The sequence below is a fragment of the Apostichopus japonicus genome, chromosome 4 (genome assembly GCF_037975245.1).
Source record: "Apostichopus japonicus isolate 1M-3 chromosome 4, ASM3797524v1, whole genome shotgun sequence".
NCBI classification, from domain to species: Eukaryota; Metazoa; Echinodermata; class Holothuroidea; order Aspidochirotida; family Stichopodidae; genus Apostichopus; species Apostichopus japonicus.
The window spans coordinates 27,162,457-27,180,656 of record NC_092564.1 but is presented as its reverse complement, the minus strand read 5'-3'; the positions used below and the strand labels follow the sequence as shown (position 1 = coordinate 27,180,656).

Sequence of the window (18,200 nt, the reverse complement as noted above, 5' to 3'; positions counted from 1 at the left end):
GATGAGGAAGATGAGGTGGAGGCAGAGAGCGGAGGCGAGGGAGAGGAAGATAGAGTAGAGCAGAAGACAGAACAAGAATCAGGAGATGAGGGAGAGCAAGTACAGGAAGAAGACGAGGTCAGTCATAGTGTTGTTAGTTTTGGTAGTTTTGTTTCTTGGTATTTTTCCGCTTCAAGGAAATGACGACTATCTTAAAAGGAAGTCCAATATGTCAAATGAATACATTGTAGTCAATTGGTAAGAAGCCACTTCTCTATATCATGGCCTCACACTCTGTGGTATCACAACTTTTATTCACTAATGTATTCGTCATAATACATGTGAAACGCTCTCACTTGAGCGGTGATCACCAATCGCTATAACCTTATGTTTTAATTTGGAAGCTTGTGCTCTCAGTCAATTGATCGAGTTCCTTTAGAGGAAGGGTTCACCAGAGGGAGTGTTTATATATTGCATTGATAGTTTGTGCACAGCCAAAGTGAATATGTATGGCTGATTAAGATACATAACGATGGGTCTGTAACTATTGGCATGATGGTTTGTGCATGATAACATTCAATAGAGTAAGGTTACATGACAATAGGTCTGTAAGTATTGGCATGATGGTTTGTCCATGATAACATTCAATGGAGTAAGGTTACATGACAATGGGTCTGTAAGTATTGGCGTGATGGTTTGTGCATGATAACATTCAATGGAGTAAGTTTACATGATGACAGGTCTGTATTGCATTAATCGCAATCCCAACATGCAATTGTCTTTTGCACCCATCAGGACAAAGATAACGAAGAGCTTGACGAGAACCAACACCAAGAGGATGGAGCGGAACATCACAGCGGAGATGGTGAGGAAGTCATGTCCGAGGTCGAAGGTCATCAAGAGGAAAAAAGTGGCGAAGATGAAGGTGGTTCAGATCAGGAGCAAGAAGCGAAGGCAGAGGTTGAAGAAGAACATCAACAGGAAGATGAAAAGGAAGAGAGCAAAGAAAAAGTTGATGGTAAGTTACCTGAAAGGTGGTAGCATTACTGTACAGAAGAAGATATAGTCAATAGAACAAGTTGAACATGACCTTTTTCATTCTAGCTTTTAACTCTCTGTTAACAAGTGCTTTTTCCCCCTCATTTTGTTGTAGTAATATAAGCAATATCTCTCCACTCTCCGCTTCATATACTGTGTGTGTTCTCAATACTTTGTTTGTATCAGCAAAGACAGAAGCACATTGATGAAAGATCAGTCAGTCGGTCACTCACTGAGCTAGTTTGTTTTTCAGTCAGTGGGCTATTTAGTCAGTCAGTCAGTCAATCAGTCAGTGAGCTATTTAGTCAGTCAGTCAGAATGTCAATCAGTCATTGAGCTATTTGTCAGTCAGAATGTGAGATATAACATGTAAAGAAACTAGTTTCTGCAGAAGATGGTAGAAAGAGTTTGATGGTATTTCACAGATGACAGTGACAGTGAAGAAGAAATAGGACAGAGACGCAAAAGAAGACCAGTGGCAGGAAGTGATGAAGAAGAGGCAGATAAGGATGAAGGAGCCGCAGATAAGGGAGGGGCCATCAATGACCTATACGATGATGAAGGTGGCTCACCGGTCAAGAGTCCTGCTCAGTGGACAGATTCAGAGGATGAAGAAGTCAAAAAAGGTTTGTTTTTCTGGTTTGAAGAGGCATCGCCTTAATTTAAATTTATCTAAAAGACAAACGAAAAGAAACAACATCCACACCTATGTTCCTGTGGTGAAGTTGAATACTGTGTTTGGCTGGTAGAAATTTTCAAAAAGAAAAAAGCTAAAATAATATCAAAGGCCAAATTTTTTCTGCCTTAACTATTTTCTGTTGAATGATATGTCTACTTGAAAGATGATGTCTTCACTCTCACATAGTCGGAGGAAAACAAGGCGTGTGATGAAGTAAAGGTGACTGTTGTGGTTGTTTATTGACAGGTCCGGCTACGGAAGTTGATCTCTTTGGTGAAGCTGATGATATCTCAGATGATGATGATGATATGGATGACATTGTCAATAAACTAGCTGGAGAGAAGGTCAGTGTGCGTTCATACACGACAAATGTGTTTTGAAATGATGGAAATGAGTATGAACCTAAAGAATAAGAAAAAATTCATTGATTTACCTTCTTCAACGTTAGTGGAAACTGTATATTGCTTGTGTCGCTATATTACTCACTTGTAGCTACATTGCTTAGACAATATTATCGTGAAGACAACAACAAAATTGTTAATATTCTTAATTCTTTACAAAATCGGCAAAATAGAAGAAAAAATCACAATTGCAGCAAATCCCTAATAAAGAAGATGGCAGTTTGCAATCTACAAACTCTGTGTCTATGTTTAAATTATTGAAGAACCTCAGCTTATGTAAGTTGCAAGACCCCTAGGTGCTAAGTTCTAACATTGGGGTGCTGCCCAGTTTTAAAGATGCTATATTTTGTGCCAAATAGTCATTTCTGTTTATTGATCATTAAATATTGAAACTAGGAGACCTTTTGCGACTGAGTGAGTCATTGTTTTGTATACAACATTTTCTTCTACTTCTCCATATATGTTTTCAAAATGTTAGCATTGTTATGAAGTAGTACTGTGCATAGTACAATAAATATATCAATGTAAGGAATCGTCAATTAGTTATCTTTGTTGTTGCACATTGCTACTCTTTTTCACGTCATCGGGGACATTCTGGAAGACACTGTGTCCACATTGTCATTCTGTAGATTACATTCTGGAAGACACTGTGTCCACATTGCCATTCGGTAGATTGCAATCTGGAAGACACTGTGTCCACATTGTCATTCTGTAGATTACATTCTGGAAGACACTGTGTCCACACTGCCATTCTGTTGATTACATTCTGGAAGACACTGTGTCCACATTGCCATTCTGTAAATTACATTCTGGAAGACACTGTGTCCACATTGCCATTCTGTAGATTACATTCTGGAAGACACTGTGTCCACATTGCCATTCTGTAGATTACATTCTGGAAGACACTGTGTCCACATTGCAATTTGGTAGATTACATTCTGGAAGACACTGTGTCCACATTGTCATTCGGTAGATTACATTCTGGAAGACACTGTCCACATTGCCATTCTGTAGATTACATTCTGGAAGACACTGTGTCCACATTGTCATTCGGTAGATCACATTCTGGAAGACACTGTGTCCACATTGCCATTCAGTAGATTACATTCTGGAAGACACTGTGTCCACATTGCCATTCTGTAGATTACATTCTGGAAGACACTGTGTCCACATTGCCATTCTGTAGATTACATTCTGGAAGACACTGTGTCCACACTGCCATTCGGTAGATTACATTCTGGAAGACACTGTGTCCACATTGCCATTCTGTAGATTACATTCTGGAAGACACTGTGTCCACATTGCCATTCTGTAGATTACATTCTGGAAGACACTGTGTCCACATTGCCATTCTGTAGATTACATTCTGGAAGACACTGTGTCCACATTGCCATTCTGTAGATTACATTCTGGAAGACACTGTGTCCACACTGCCATTCTGTGGGAAATTGCAATGACTGGTGTTGGTGGTAATGTCTAGTGCCACTCCTTACCAAAGGATACAGCCAATGTGTTGCAAGACCATTGCATGATAAATTACATTGATATGCTATCTATGGTTTATTTGGGAATCACAGTTGTTTTGGGGGCACATTTGATTCTGAGTGCCATGTTGATCTCTGGTCTCTCTGCTTGGATTAAAATCTCCATTTTTTTTATCTTGATCAAAATGGCTTTTGCTCTAAGGTATTCATTTCAGAGATCGGTGTACAATCAGGATGTATCCTATGCAAAGCCTTTAAGCTAGTGGTATTTTGAATTCTTTGTAATAAATTAGATATCCTCGCTACCATGATTAACGTTTTGTTTTATTCTCCTCCCTGATAAAGGAGGATCCGTCAGAGGAGAGAGATGATGTGATTCGAGGAGACGACAACAACTACAGCCAAGAAGATGGAGATGATCAGCAAGAGGAGGCGGTGGAGGTACCAGAGACCAAAATAAACGTGGAATTACCCAAAATAAATGTTGACCTCGGCGAAGAGCAACACTTTGTGAAACTTCCAAATTTCTTGAGCGTCGAAACCAGGTGAGTAATCATTCAGCAATGTCTAGGGAACGATCACAAGTCAGAGGTCGTCATTGAATAACACTGGAAGTTTATGAGGTATTTGTAGTGTCACGGTTGTTTGTGGACATTCTCTTTCATTAAGAAGTAGTAGTACTAATTGTGAAGTTCAGCACAGGTGCTGCCCCATGTACTTACACTACTGATTGAGTTCGTCCCTGGGTAAGGGTGGTCTTTGGGTGTAGCCCCATGTACTTACATTACTGATTGAGTTCGTCCCTGGGTAAGGGTGGCCTTTGGGTGTAGCCCCATGTAGTTACACTACTGATTGAGTTCGTCCCTGGGTAAGGGTGACCTTTGGGTGTAGCCCCATGTAGTTACACTACTGATTGCGATTGCCCCTGGGTAAGGGTGGTCTTTGGGTAAAGCCCCATGTTCTTACTACTGATTGGGTTTGCCCCTCCAAGCAACATCTCCTTTCCATCCATGTTTTCAAGAAGGATTATCTTTATAGTTTCACTGCATGAAGGAATTGTTGTATATATTGGCCCTTTTCCTCTTTTCTACAAATATTCGCTACTCTTGTAAACCAAATGATCAATCGTAAACATCCTTTGCATAGCTGTTAATTCTGAATTAGCCTCTCGTTGTCTTCATATTTTTAATCTTTCTCGATCTTTGAATTCCTATTTTCAGACCATTCGATCCTCAGTTTTACGAGGATGAGTTTGATGACGATGAGGTCCTGGATGAGGAAGGCCGAACAAGATTAAAGTTGAAGGTTTGTTTTTCAGTTTGTGTCGCTTTTAAGAGTTTGTTTTGAGAAATTAAGCAAAGGTCTCTATGGTCTCTATGGAGTCTCTATGGAGATTCTGAGCTGTTTAGTGTTATGCCATAAAACTGATGAACAAACAGCCGATATGCACACAAGAAGCCAGACCCTGGTGAATGTGTAATGAAAAGGTAAAAAGTGTCTAACATAAGTGTGGCTTGTATTGGAAATTTGATTGTCCAAGAAAGAAAAAGAAATGGAACACATCAGCTGAACAGGAAAAATGATCTATAGTTTGAGAGATATATGTGAGATTTTAAATAGAAACTCATTGTCTCAAACTCCCAGCTTCATAGCTTGTGTTGCTGAGGTTAATGTTTACATATATTACATAATCCAATATATTGTGTATGTGTAAAAGATGTGAATTGTTGATAAAAAAATGTCTTCACCAAAGTTTGTTTAAATAAAATTCGCCACAGTTGCTTGTGTTAGAGAAAAAATGGATAGTTGAAATTTTAATGAAGATACCATAATGAGCAAGTTTTGAAGAGATTTCTTGAAAAGCCCTGGTTTCATTGCTTAGCTTCAAATAACAAAAAAAGTGTACTCCTCATAGTCTATGAGAGAATAATTGTTTGTTGACTCACATAACATACACATGACCAAACAAAAATATGGGCTTTGTGAAATGATTCATAATACAACGTCATTGGATATTCTTCTTGCATTGTGATAAGTTAATATTATCTTCAATAAAGTCAATAAATTCATGATCTGATCTCTCCTCCATATTGCATTGTACTCAATGATTTTGATCGTCTTCTAGTTTTTTTTTCTAAGATTCTCAAGTTTTGTTCCCCATTCAGATGGAGAATACTATTAGATGGAGAAAGGTCTTTGATGAGGAGGGGAGTGAGATCGGTAAAGAGAGCAACGCAAGGATAGTGAGATGGTCAGATGGAAGGTAAATTATCAAACCAATTATACCAAAAAAAGAATTCCTTTGTTTTTGCTTGTTTCCATTTCAGTTGCCACAAGCATAACCAATCTGGAAACAACATATCGATATACACAACAGTTTTGACAATTTCTGTTTTCGATATAATTATTCAGAAAGAATATTTTGAAATTTTCCACAATATTGATATAATGATATTGTAGGAATGGAATGCATATAATTTTAAATGAAATTTCAATCAATTTTGTTATCTCTCGTTTCAGCTTATCGTTGCATTTAGGTGATGAGGTCTTTGATGTTTACAAGACTACGATACAGGGTGATTACAATCATCTTTTCATACGGCAAGGCACCGGCCTGCAAGGACTGGGTGTCTTCACAACCAAACTCAGCTTCAGGTAAGTAAATACGGACAAGTCTCATCAATGTTAGTATCAGCCAGTCCTGCAGTGAGAAGTCCATCTCATCGGGAGAGAGACAGTTAGCTGGTAGTTGGCATAATCACTTCATGAAATTGTATATGTAAATTAGGTAACATTTTGCTTGTGAAAAGTGTTCATATCAGATATGTATCGACAAGATAAGTCATTCAAGTTACAGAACTTACGTAATGACACTAAGCTCTCAATTAAAATGAACAACATACATTTTGCCAGAGTCTTTGCAACGTCCAGAAACACATTAAATCGGTTGCTCCACAAGCTTCCTTTAGGTCCATTGTTAAGAATCCCCCTCGTGAAGAGAGTAGGCAATTTAATTTACTTCCTGCCTCCCTTCCTTACCCGTCTCCCAGTCAATGCATGCACTTTCCTATCTACCTCAACTACATAATTGTACATATGTTGAAAGTGCATATGTTGAAAGTGCATATGCGGACTGAGAGACAGGTAAGTATCATCGCTCGTTAATCCCCAAACCAGTCATTTTTGGGGAGACAACTGTACAATCACTGAAGGCACATGGATGGCAGTAAATGCCACCTCACGACAATTTAGGCATTTATGTAATTTTCTGTTTATCCTAAAATATATTTAACAATTAATTTTTGAATTGATTTTGAATGGTTCACATGTTATAAAGATGTTTCACTTCGTGCTGTTCCTTTGCAAGCCTCCCTGAAGGTAATATCAATTTCCTCAGTTAAGTAGCTTCAAAGGGCCCAATGTTTTAGTGTAACAGCAATGGGCTCAATCATTCAGCCTGTTGCTGGCGCTGATTTCCTTATTGTTACTATGTGTTCCTCTGTATTCTTACTTCTTTCTTTCCCCTACCAGGCCACATTCCACAGACAGTGCCACACATAGAAAGATGACCTTATCTATGGCAGACAAGACTCAAAAAGTCCAGAAAATCCGAGTTTTACCGATGGCAGGGACAAATCCTGAAATACACAGAGAAGAAATGATTAAGGTCTGCTTTACATTCCTCTTCCTATTTGGTCTTCTTCAATCATTGTTTTCAGGTGATGAAGTTGAATCGTTTTAAATAAAACGTTTTCGTCATTTGATTTGAGAACTGATCTTTTGAGTCATGTATTATCGGGGTTGTGACTGAATCAAGAAATTTTGCTTACTAGAGCAGAACTATTCTCTCCCACATTTTCCCAAAAAAAGAGATGTGATTAAAATACTCCAAACCATTTTGTCATGTACTGCCATTAAAATGGTCATATATGTGTGACCTTGTCAAACTTTTAAGTTTGGTACTCTGTGGTAAGGCCAATAATACAGTGTTTAGCTTTCGATGGACACAAGAAACTTTTACTCAGAAATGTTACAAAGATATTTTTGTCCCGCTGTCGTCAAAGGAGTAAAAATTTTGGAATGTTAGTTGCGGACACAATCCAAAATAGTTTCTGCATTGTTAATGCTCCTTTGATATCAAAGTAATTTCTGGTGTAAAAGGTGTTTATTTGTGAACCATTTTGGGATGGGGGGTATTTCGAAAAGGCTTTTTCCTTAGGGGGAAAGAGAAGGGGTGGGGAGGAGGGGAGTGGAAAATTCTATTCACATATTTGTCAGGACCTTTGTATCTTCAGTACTTTTGGTAATTACGAAGGCTTCTCAAACTAGTTTATCTACGATTTTACTACACTTGATTGTTCCCAGGCTGAAGATGAAAGACTGAGAGCACAGATGAGGCGTGAGAACAAACAGAAGAGGGTACGAGAGTACAGCCACGGGAGAGGACTGAGTGCAAATTATCTGGAACCAGATAGGGATGAAGAAGGAGAGGATGGTTCCATCAGTTTATCTGCCATCAAGAATAGATTCAAGAGAGGTAACTCTCCATTTCCAAACAGTTTTGGTTATCATTTTGATTCCTGGTTTTTTTCAAAAGTGGAAGTTGGATCACCTGGAGGCAGTCAAGATGGCAGTGGGGGGAGTTTGTAAAAAATTCAGAAGAAAAAACAAAATTAGCGATATTGTGGAAGAAATGGGGGGGAAATGTCGAAAATAAACTACTTGTTGCAAAATATAATCCCATTTACAACTATGATAAAAAAAGGTATGCTCAAAGGGGAGGGAAATAACCTTGGAGGACACTATGGTTATGAGTTGTGGGCATTACAGTAACACTTGCAGACACTATGGCTATGTGGGGCATTACAGTTAACCTTGGAGGACACTATGATTAGGTGGGGCATTACAGTTAAACTTGCAGACACTATGGCTATGTGGGGCATTACTGTTAAACTTGGAGGACACTATGGTTATGTGGGGCATTACTGTTAAACTTGGAGGACACTATGGTTATGTGGGGCATTACTGTAAAACTTAGAGGACACTATGGCTATGAGTCAGTGTCTGGTAGAATTTTGTAATTCTTTACTGTCTGTCTGTCTTCCTCTCTCAGGTGGATTCACTCAGAACATTTACTCATCTGACGAGGAGGAAGTAGAGAAGGCGGAGAAATTGATGAAAGCGAAGTTTCTAGATAGCGATGAAGAAGAAGGAGAAGAAGCGGTAAGGGTGAGAACTGTACTTCCTAAGAGTTTGTTTATAATCCACATTTTATTGTCATAGGGCTATGAAAGGAAATAATGTTGTAGGAAAAGAGATGAGGGTTGTCAAGAGGGTTTTAAATAACTCCATTAACTTCTACTATTTGATTTTTGTTGATTTTGAAATAGTTTGACCACCCACCTATATCTGGTCTTGTTAACTACCTTACAGTGGAAATAAGAGTACTGTCATTCAAGTTGTGATAAGTACCTTTGGAATGCTAAGAGCCTAACTGGCCATTACAGACTCATCGCATATATCAGCATTTGTGCTCCTGTCTTGAACGGATCAAGTGAGGTGACATTTGCATCCCAAAGGAATGGAATGGTTTGGAAATAATCTGGTATTGATGTAGAATTTACAATTATTATTAGATAGTTGAACACAATTGCTATGATTGAGTGGGTAAAGGCAGTGGCATAAGAATCATTGCATCCTAGCATACAGGAGCCCTTGTGTTAAAGTTTGGTGGGTTTTTCATTTTACAAGAGACATCCACCTTTTTTTTCCCCATTTGAAATAGTCTTCCAAATTGAATGAAAATGAAAATTGAGCTTAAACTGTTACTTGGATAATCCAGCCGTCTTACAGGGCCAGTTATAAACCTTTCCCCTTTCTCCCTTATGCACACGTGGCCGGTTAGTGTCATAAAGGAACTGCCTTCCGGGCTGCTATACTCGGAGGCATGCAAGCTATTTAGCTTACTTCAGATATACATGTGATTGACTATCGATAAATTATTCTTGCAGGCGCCAACTTTTGAGAGGGCCACACTAGAGTCCGACGATGAAGACGAGGAACGAGAGCCGGTGAGAAAGAAGAAACGATTGGCTATCGTGGATGATGACGACGACGAGGAGGGTGAATGAATTACGTAATCGTAAATCAATCGCCTTGCTTCATCCCGGAGGAGATTTCAGAGACTTCAAAAACGAAAGGGAGGATGGGCTATGATAACGGTCCGCTACTCTGCCCTTTTTTGTTCCCCTGTGAAAGGACTTTTTAGACTGGAAATTGAAATTGCAAGCAATTTGTGACAAGCCTATAATTAAATTTTGCACATGGAGAAGCAAGTACTTGTGCCAAGTTGTCTGTAAGAGACAGCGTGTTGATATTATACAGGCGGTTTCTCCCAAATGTTGGACTTTTTGAAATGGAAGTCAAATAGCCTGGACTTAAAATGTCAGCATAGTTTTTAAGGTTCTGTAAACCTTCTTGCAAAAGTGGCAATTTTGTCATGTGTTGGTTATATTGAGCCTATGAGTCAGAAGATGGGAAGACAGAAACTTTCATCTTTGTTGATTTCCTTTCACTGATTTGCTCTGATAACCGTAACGTAGTCTGTATGTATTAACACTTAATGATAAAAGTGCACGTTTCATATGGTATTTCCATCTTATATGAAGAGAATTGCTGGTTGCATTTACAATGTTATTTCTCATACCATTTGATAGGCTTGATGATACAGAACATTGCTACCTTCTTGCATAATATCAAGATGTTTCAAACCTCCTAAACAATGAATGCTAACTTTTGGTACATACATACATACATACACACATACAAGACAACACTTTTATAAAAGGTTGTACCCTAGCCAGCCTATTTTGTATGATTGTATCAGGCATACATCAATAAATACCTAAGACCTACCACACATTCATAACAGTTGTAATTTAGCCTAGCCTACTTTATACGTTTGTATCAGGCATACATCAGTACATAACCAAGACCTACCACACTTTCATAACAGTTATATCCTAGCCTAGTTTATATGATTGTATCAGGCTGCAGCATCTGCCATCACTAACTGTTGATGATAATTATCAGCCAACTTTCGCCAAGTGAGAAGAAATACTTACCGTTGTTGCAGACCATTCTGCTAAATATTTGAGAGAATTTTGTTGGAAAATGGAATGTAGTTAATATAAAACACTCGCTTAAAAGATGCAACATGCATGCATTCTCATTTCTTGGTATTATCTGTATTTTCTTAAGCACTCGATATCACCATCACTAATGGTGATATTCCACAGTCAGGACTTTGCTTTTGTGATAAGTGAATGTAGCTCTTTGATATACAGCAATGTTAGGATCATGGTATCAGATAAATGTCTCAAACCTTTATAATTACCAAAGACTTATAGTCCTGTTAATAATTGTTAATGTCTGCATCATCACAATAGTAAGGTTTATTTCAAAGATTTGAAGGGGGGAGGGGGGGAGTGGGGTGGGAGGCTTATCATTCTTGTAGGAGCAAATCCTTGAGAAAATGATATTGATGTATATGACTCTGACAAGTTGTTTTCCTGCATTGCTGTTAGCATTCAAAACACATTTGTACAAATTTTCTTTGCTCACAGTTATGTGGAAGATTATGAGATCTGTCCAATTAAGTAAATCTGATGCAAATATTTGAAGCATTAATGTCTTTGGTGGAATGTAAGAGCACAATCTGAACTTCAATGTATATACATAGTTTTCTTGTCACTTCTTCAGATATTTTGCTCATTGGCTTAAAAATATTTTGTGGTTACCTGACCATTGGTGGGGCTGATCTTGTTCTGCTGAGAGTTGAATGGATTATGGCAATTGTTCCATGGTTTTTGGCAACATAGTTTTATCAATGAATTCTGTGTGTGTACTAGATAATTTTTATGTGAATACTATTTAGCTATAAAGTACTTATTGCTTTCTGAGTTGAATAATCGACCCCATTTTCTCCCATACCATGTTTCCCTGAAATAACGGGGGGGGGGGGGAGGGGGGTTGGGAGGGGGTATTCTGGCTCCCCTCCTCCTTGAACCTATCCTAAAAGGGTCACAAATTTTTCAACAATCAGCTTTAGTTGCACAACACATGTCATAATTTGAATGTACTCTTTTCTCCTGTCCGACAACATCCAACAAACAAATAAAAGACAAAATTAGGATGTCCTCCTCTGAGGAGGTCTGTTTCTTTTAGAGTGTCCTATTTGTAACAGATGGTGGAAAAATGGTGTATCATACTTCTCATATTTTTAAGATTATACTGAGCATTAATGTATGACATTTGGGGAGGAGGTGAGGGGTTGGGAGAGAATGGGGGAGGAGTTCATTGTACTTTTTTAAAGGAAATTATGATAGCAACGATGAAGTAGAAGTATACCAGGTGTGATGTTTCACATGTAAGAGATGTAAATAGAAACATTAATGATGACAAAAATTATATGAGTTGTTTTTTATTGTTTGCAATTTTTCATGTGACATTTTCTTCAGCTCAATTGACTGAATGGCAAATGGTTTAGTTCTGTTTCCACTTTGGCTTAAAATATTTCCTAAGAGTTTCAGAACTACCTTTGCTTTCTTGCCTAAGGGAAACAGAATCAATGTGCATATGATTGAGTGTGTGTTTGTAGTGTGTTTTAGTTTCGATGACAAGAGAAACCTAGGCACTCATGAGGTTGCGTGTGTATCGCTGTGTATCTGTGATTTCCAGCCTGTAAACACAATATCTCAAGATAGGAATCATGGATACTGTTCATAAGTAGCATGTAGATTGCCCATATTGAGTAGAAGAACCCTCTGTTAATGGTGGAGGTCAGAAGTCAAAATATGAAAATCTTGTAAACATGATATCTCAAGTTAGGAAGCAGGGTTATTTTGTATACTTGGCATGTGGATGCATTATAGTGAGTAGAAGATCCCTATTTTTGGGGGGTTCCAAGTTACCTGAGGTCACCAGAGGTCAAACATGGAAAACCTTGCAAACATGTTATCTCATGGTAGGAAGTATGAATACTTTTTATACTTGGCATGTGTATGGGTCATTGAGTTGACGAACTACATTGTTTTTGGTAGAGGTCAAAGGTCACCAGAGGTCAAACTGAAAACCTTGTAAAAACTATATCTCAAGATAGGAAGCATGGATACTTGTCATACTTAACATGTGGATGCATCATATAAGAAGAAGCCTATGGTTTTTGGTGGAGGTCAAATGTTTTCTGAGGTCACCAGAGTTGAAAGACTGAAAAGCTTGTATACATGATATCTCATGATAGGAAGTATGAATACTTATGAATATTTATAATTGGCATGTGTATGTGTCTTATTGAGAATAATTCTGTTGTTTCTGGTGGAAGACAAAAGTCATCCTGCATGTGGATTTGTTATATTGAATAGATTGAAGTGATTTTAAAAGGGTTTTAAATTCCACAATATGAATTGCTTTAATATCATCCTAAGTTTGTGGATCTCACTGGTGATTATAAGTACTACACTATTATATGAAGAAGTCACAGGTCAAGGAACAAAAGATGAGGAATCAGTTAGCTAAGATATACTATATCAGTTTCAATGTTTAATTGACCTCCAATATTTCTATCATTCATGTTGCCTTAAATATGCTAAAATGTAAGGGTTCTACATTCCAAATTTTACAAATTTACTGTTGCCTCCAAAACTTCTTAAAATGCTAAGTTGTTTTATTTTCTTTAAGCCTCCTTAGTATCTGGGAATAGAAGGGTAAGAAATTCAATGGAAGCAACTTTTGACCATGCTGGCAACTTTTAGAAAGCTTGGGGACTTTAATTGACAGCCCATAAATTTATGCTTACTAATTTAGAATGCAAAGTTTGCATACCATACAGTCACACATTTTGTAAGTTAATTTCGTCAGTTTCTTTCTTGTAGTTAGTGATTTACATTAGCCATTAGGTATTTGAGGTTGCCAATAGCAGAAGAAGCTACATCATTTATTAATGATAATGGATCTTCATATCGGACAAATTCTGAAGGAGATCTTCATTTACGGGAAGAAATGTTGACAGGGTGGCAGAATTTATCACCTTTTCCTGGATTTCCATCATTCAACCTATTCCTCTAAGTGGCCGAAAGGAAATGTTCACGCTCTTGAGTTTTAATACTTGCTCGTTCTTTGAAAAAGAAATATTCCAACTTGCTGGCGTTCCACATGTTTTGCCACCACTACTGTCGTCAGTTTAACACGTGACGTTTTCTTGACCCTGTGAGGGTGACGGTGTCACAGTATGTTAGCACCAATCAAAATAGATCTTAAAGAAGGTTTGGGGTTTCAGCCAATCGCTGCCAAGCACCCCAAATCAAGATGTCTGCGCCCATAGATGTAAACAAAGTGCAAAGCGTATACGAGAAGAATGGCGACTTCCAGCCCGACTTCAAGCCACTGATCTGTACAGATCAGTGCTTCAAGCGTGTATAGTCAAGGTGAAGGAGCATAGAAATAGAGAAATGGCGAGCGGTCGATTCGGGCGCTTTGGAAGTGATGGAGAAGTCCGAATTTCGATATAGCCTACCTATAACTAGTAGTAGGCATAGTATTAACTACTGTAGTTACTACTAGTACTAGCCTACTACTACTAGGCGTAACTGTATTTTAGGAATGTAACTGTGTTAGCCTTACTTAGGCCTGCAAACTGTACTGCCAGTGTCATGCACGGCAATTCACTCAGGTATTTTAATAATTATTAGTACCCTAGGGCCTAGGATCAATACTTAGCTTTGTACTGGTGGATCCAAGGGGAGGGGTGTCGTGCTTTCCCAAAGGCGATTCACAATATGTCTAATGCCCCATTGTTTGTCCTTTGTACACTGTATAACAATGTGCAGCGTATTGTCTGCAATTTTGAAAAATATAATATTATTACCTAGTACTCACTCCACATGTTCTTCAGCACTAGGCTATACTGTACGTATTTCGTGGACTTTTGTGGATGAAATTGGAAGCCCTCAGTTTGTAATGACTTTGTAAACTGCAGTGATTGAGATCCTTGTTTGGACAAGGTGTTGAGCTATTTTAATAAAATTGTGACAGGTGATCAGCATGAGATCCAAGAGAACTTGATATGTCATTCAAAAGCATGACTATACAGTCTGGCCTTAATTTCAAAAGATGGTTTACTGACAACACACCCTGGCAGAAGATGTCAATGATCGTTAACATGCTGATAAAAAAGATAGTACTAGCAGTATAGAAGCACAACCAAAAAACATTGGAAAGGAAAGTTAAGCTGCACTCAAAGACACACAAAATATTTTGCATGGTTCCATGACTGGTCTATGGAAGTTGCCATCATGGTATTGTATGAACGGAGACTCTGGAGCAAAATGTTGTTATTCCATATTTAATGGAGTGGCACCTGGTTAATGGAGATCTTGCACAGTGTATGTAAAATACTGGTGTAAGTCTGAGCAACTGGATATTCGAAAGACTCCCCCATATTGGAATGTTACTTTTAGCTCGAACAAGCTATGCCACTTGAACTATTGTGACTCAGAATCTTCACTCTGTCAATCTATCTAGCTGTTATCCATCTGTTATTCATCTTTCTATAGTACCTTTTTGAAGTAACTACTGAATGGGTGGTGTGAAAGCCCCTCATAGCACTGGGACTGTATGACAGCCTTTGGCTTAGCCATCCTTTACCAACTTTAAACCGTGCAGTCTTGTGTTTGAGCAAGTGGGATTGCTTGACAAAAGATTGAACTATTAAGTTTATGTAGACAGCTCAAAATTGGCAAAATACAATTAGCTTCCTAGTTGTGTTAACATGTAATAGATAACCATCAAGGTGGTAATTTTGTTCACCATACATGTATCTGTGCTAGCAGCCTAGGAGTCATCATTTACAGTTTGTATTTAGGAATTCTATAAAAATTATGTCTAATTCTTTCAGGTTGACACACGATGTGGTCGAGTACTTATTTATGAATCAAGTAGAGCCTTGTTTACAGGAAATCTGCAGCATATCATACAACATGCCAGTTTCAGGGTTTGCAAATCAATCAATCTTTTGGTTTATATGACCAGTTTACAGCACTTGGTAACTTATCAGTAGTATTAAAAAAGCTATATAAATTTAGGGTTAAAATTTCACAACTTGAGTGTGGTATTACATTTATCTATGGTTGTTTAAGTGCTCTGGAAACTCTTTTTGTGATGGATTTTTGTGAAAGTTGGATGCAATTTCCTCTGCAATGTCACAATTGCAACCACAAGCATTCCTCTGGCAACTAGAAATGTTCATCCTCTCAGTTTAGTCACTGAGCCGGTGTTCGTTCAATCATCTGTTGGCAAAATTTTCAGACATTGAATGAGAAGAAATTCAATAATTTCACCTATGGCAGTTTGCAAAACTTTTGCCAAAAGTGGGCAAAACTGGCAAATACTCTACACAAAATACAAGACATCACACTCATATTTTCATGCATATTGTGTTGAAACTTTTTATCTTTTCATTCTATTTATGTCAAGAGACATGCTGAAGGGCATAAGAAGCCTCATAGAGAAAGGTTCATGAGTGCAGTAGTAGCAAAAAGAAATGACAGTAATCACATAGAGACTGATTTGGCTGGACATAACTGAAAATTATATGTTCTACTAGTTTTATCAATTTTTATGTCTTTCACCAGCCATGATTGCTAATAATGAAGGCATACTGTGCATACCTGAAAAGGCAATGGGTTGGGAGGAGGCATATTTCTTGGTTTTGCAGGTTTATGTGTATGTAGTTGTTTAAAGCTGCAGTATGGTATAATGCAGTTGAACCTCATATTGTGATAAGTTAAATACTGTCCCTGGATACAGTTAGTATTTTACCTTTGCAGACATTCTTAGATGTTTACTCATTTAGGTACTGTAAAACTTCATAGGATCAAGCAAATGATCCAAATAACTATGATTGATCACAATTCAAGTCAATTGAGAAAGCACTGTATGCAAGCAGAATAACAATTAGAATGGTTGTTCAGTGATGATAAAAAAAGGGGGTGTGGCAGAAAAGGTTTGTAGGAATTTTTTCTCAAGTTACTATCATAATTATCATATTTCTGCCACCTAATCATACAGTTAATCAAGAAGAATTTTATACTAGTGACTAATAATTAGTAAGCAATGTTAAAATAAATAACAATTCTCAACATTAAAACGCTATAGAAATATGCCCTTTGCAAATCACAGGTGATATATGTTCTGTTCCTTTATTGACAGATCTATTTAGTCTAAAAAGGTTCTTTTCACTGTGAAAAGGTATTTTTTGTGGCATGAAATAGTTATCCTTCAGCAGGGTTCATATTATGTTATTTTCTGAACATTGCAGTAAATGAACCCACCCATTGTATGTTAAGCATTCTGTGGTTTCAGTCAGTCTTTTTAGTCAATTAAAATTTCCTTGCTGTCAAGGTAGTATGCAATTACCTCTTTGTTTAATTAACAAGACATATCATGTTGCATTGTGCCTGGATCAAAAACAACAGTTAACTTAAATTTATGTGCATTTTGTGTACGGCATTTTGTAGTTTTGGTTCCTTGCTGAAAGCAAAGGAACCTTTGTAATCAGGTCGGTGTGTGTGTGTGTATATGTGTATGTGTGTGACACTTAAGTTTTTATGCACGATAACTCAACAAGGGCTATGATTGATCAATGCTATATTTGGTGGGTGGGTGGGTGGTCCATAATTTGTTGATAAAAATATTGATTTTGGTGCTCATATCATGAATATTAATGAGGTCACAGGGTTAAACCTACAGTAGACAACCATAAGTCACAGTCCCATCAAAAGTGAGTGTGTTATTGATAGGTAGCTTACACATGGTGATGTGTGTTACAATTGATAACGTGTGTATTTATGAGGAGGTGTGGCTTTGTAAGGCAATTATTGATCTTTCTTCATAATTACATAATTGGAGTGTTCCCTGTTAATCAATGAGCAGCAGCAGGAACCATGAAATGTTTTCATTCTGGTTGACAGTACCTTGCTATGCCAAATGTATCTTGGAAATACCATAGCTGGTTGTGTTTCATATGTAAATTAGTATGTGTGCTTTGTGCTTGCTTATTTCTACTTACGATCTAGTTGCTGGAAAAAAGCAGTGATTTGTTTTGTTATTCAAGTGATATCAAAGCATATTTGTGGTGAATAAAGGCAATACTTTAATCTGGTGACATTGCAACAAGAGGACTGTACTTGGTGATTTCAATAAACTCAAGTCTCAATTGATAATGGTATTTGGTTGTTTATTTCATTAACTATTATTGACAGATGGATAAAAATCCACATTCTTGACATTTTTATTATTACGGAAGGGACTGAAATCTTGTCAAGGTGCTCTCTAGCATAACATAATTTAAAATTATTAGATGAACCCAATTGCCTGTGATGCTACATCATTTGATGTTGTGACAACTATCTCACATGCAACCAGCCTTCACACTAACTCCGTCAGCATGTCTACAGCACATACTGAGCAGAACATTTTGGGTGTGTCTCCCCTGGGGATACTGAGCAGAACATTTTGGGTGTGGCTCACCTGCCCCCCCCCCACCTATCTGTCATACCCTCA

At 37.8% G+C, this 18,200-nt stretch overlaps 1 protein-coding gene and 1 long non-coding RNA gene across 4 annotated transcripts in view; both read left to right on the top strand.

Moving 5' to 3' along the window:
* LOC139967005 (uncharacterized) overlaps window positions 1-11,230 on the top strand; it is a 28,239-nt gene extending 17,009 nt beyond the window's left edge. For 2 of the 3 annotated variants that reach the window (XM_071970591.1, XM_071970589.1), the window contains exons 4-15: window positions 2-117; window positions 775-997; window positions 1,443-1,643; window positions 1,943-2,040; window positions 3,927-4,126; window positions 4,802-4,886; window positions 5,747-5,844; window positions 6,102-6,236; window positions 7,113-7,248; window positions 7,947-8,118; window positions 8,695-8,810; window positions 9,593-11,230. In XM_071970591.1, coding sequence (XP_071826692.1) covers window positions 2-117; window positions 775-997; window positions 1,443-1,643; window positions 1,943-2,040; window positions 3,927-4,126; window positions 4,802-4,886; window positions 5,747-5,844; window positions 6,102-6,236; window positions 7,113-7,248; window positions 7,947-8,118; window positions 8,695-8,810; window positions 9,593-9,712 — 1,700 coding nt within the window. In that variant the 3' untranslated portion in view covers window positions 9,713-11,230. The remainder of the gene's footprint in view (window position 1; window positions 118-774; window positions 998-1,442; window positions 1,644-1,942; window positions 2,041-3,926; window positions 4,127-4,801; window positions 4,887-5,746; window positions 5,845-6,101; window positions 6,237-7,112; window positions 7,249-7,946; window positions 8,119-8,694; window positions 8,811-9,592) is intronic. The other variant, XM_071970590.1, reaches the window with a different exon arrangement.
* Window positions 11,231-13,855: 2,625 nt separating this feature from the next.
* LOC139967015 (uncharacterized) lies at window positions 13,856-17,860 on the top strand. The gene is made up of 2 exons (XR_011792823.1): window positions 13,856-14,065; window positions 15,535-17,860. It is a non-coding gene; the product is annotated as an uncharacterized lncRNA (long non-coding RNA).
* Window positions 17,861-18,200: the final 340 nt, after the last annotated feature.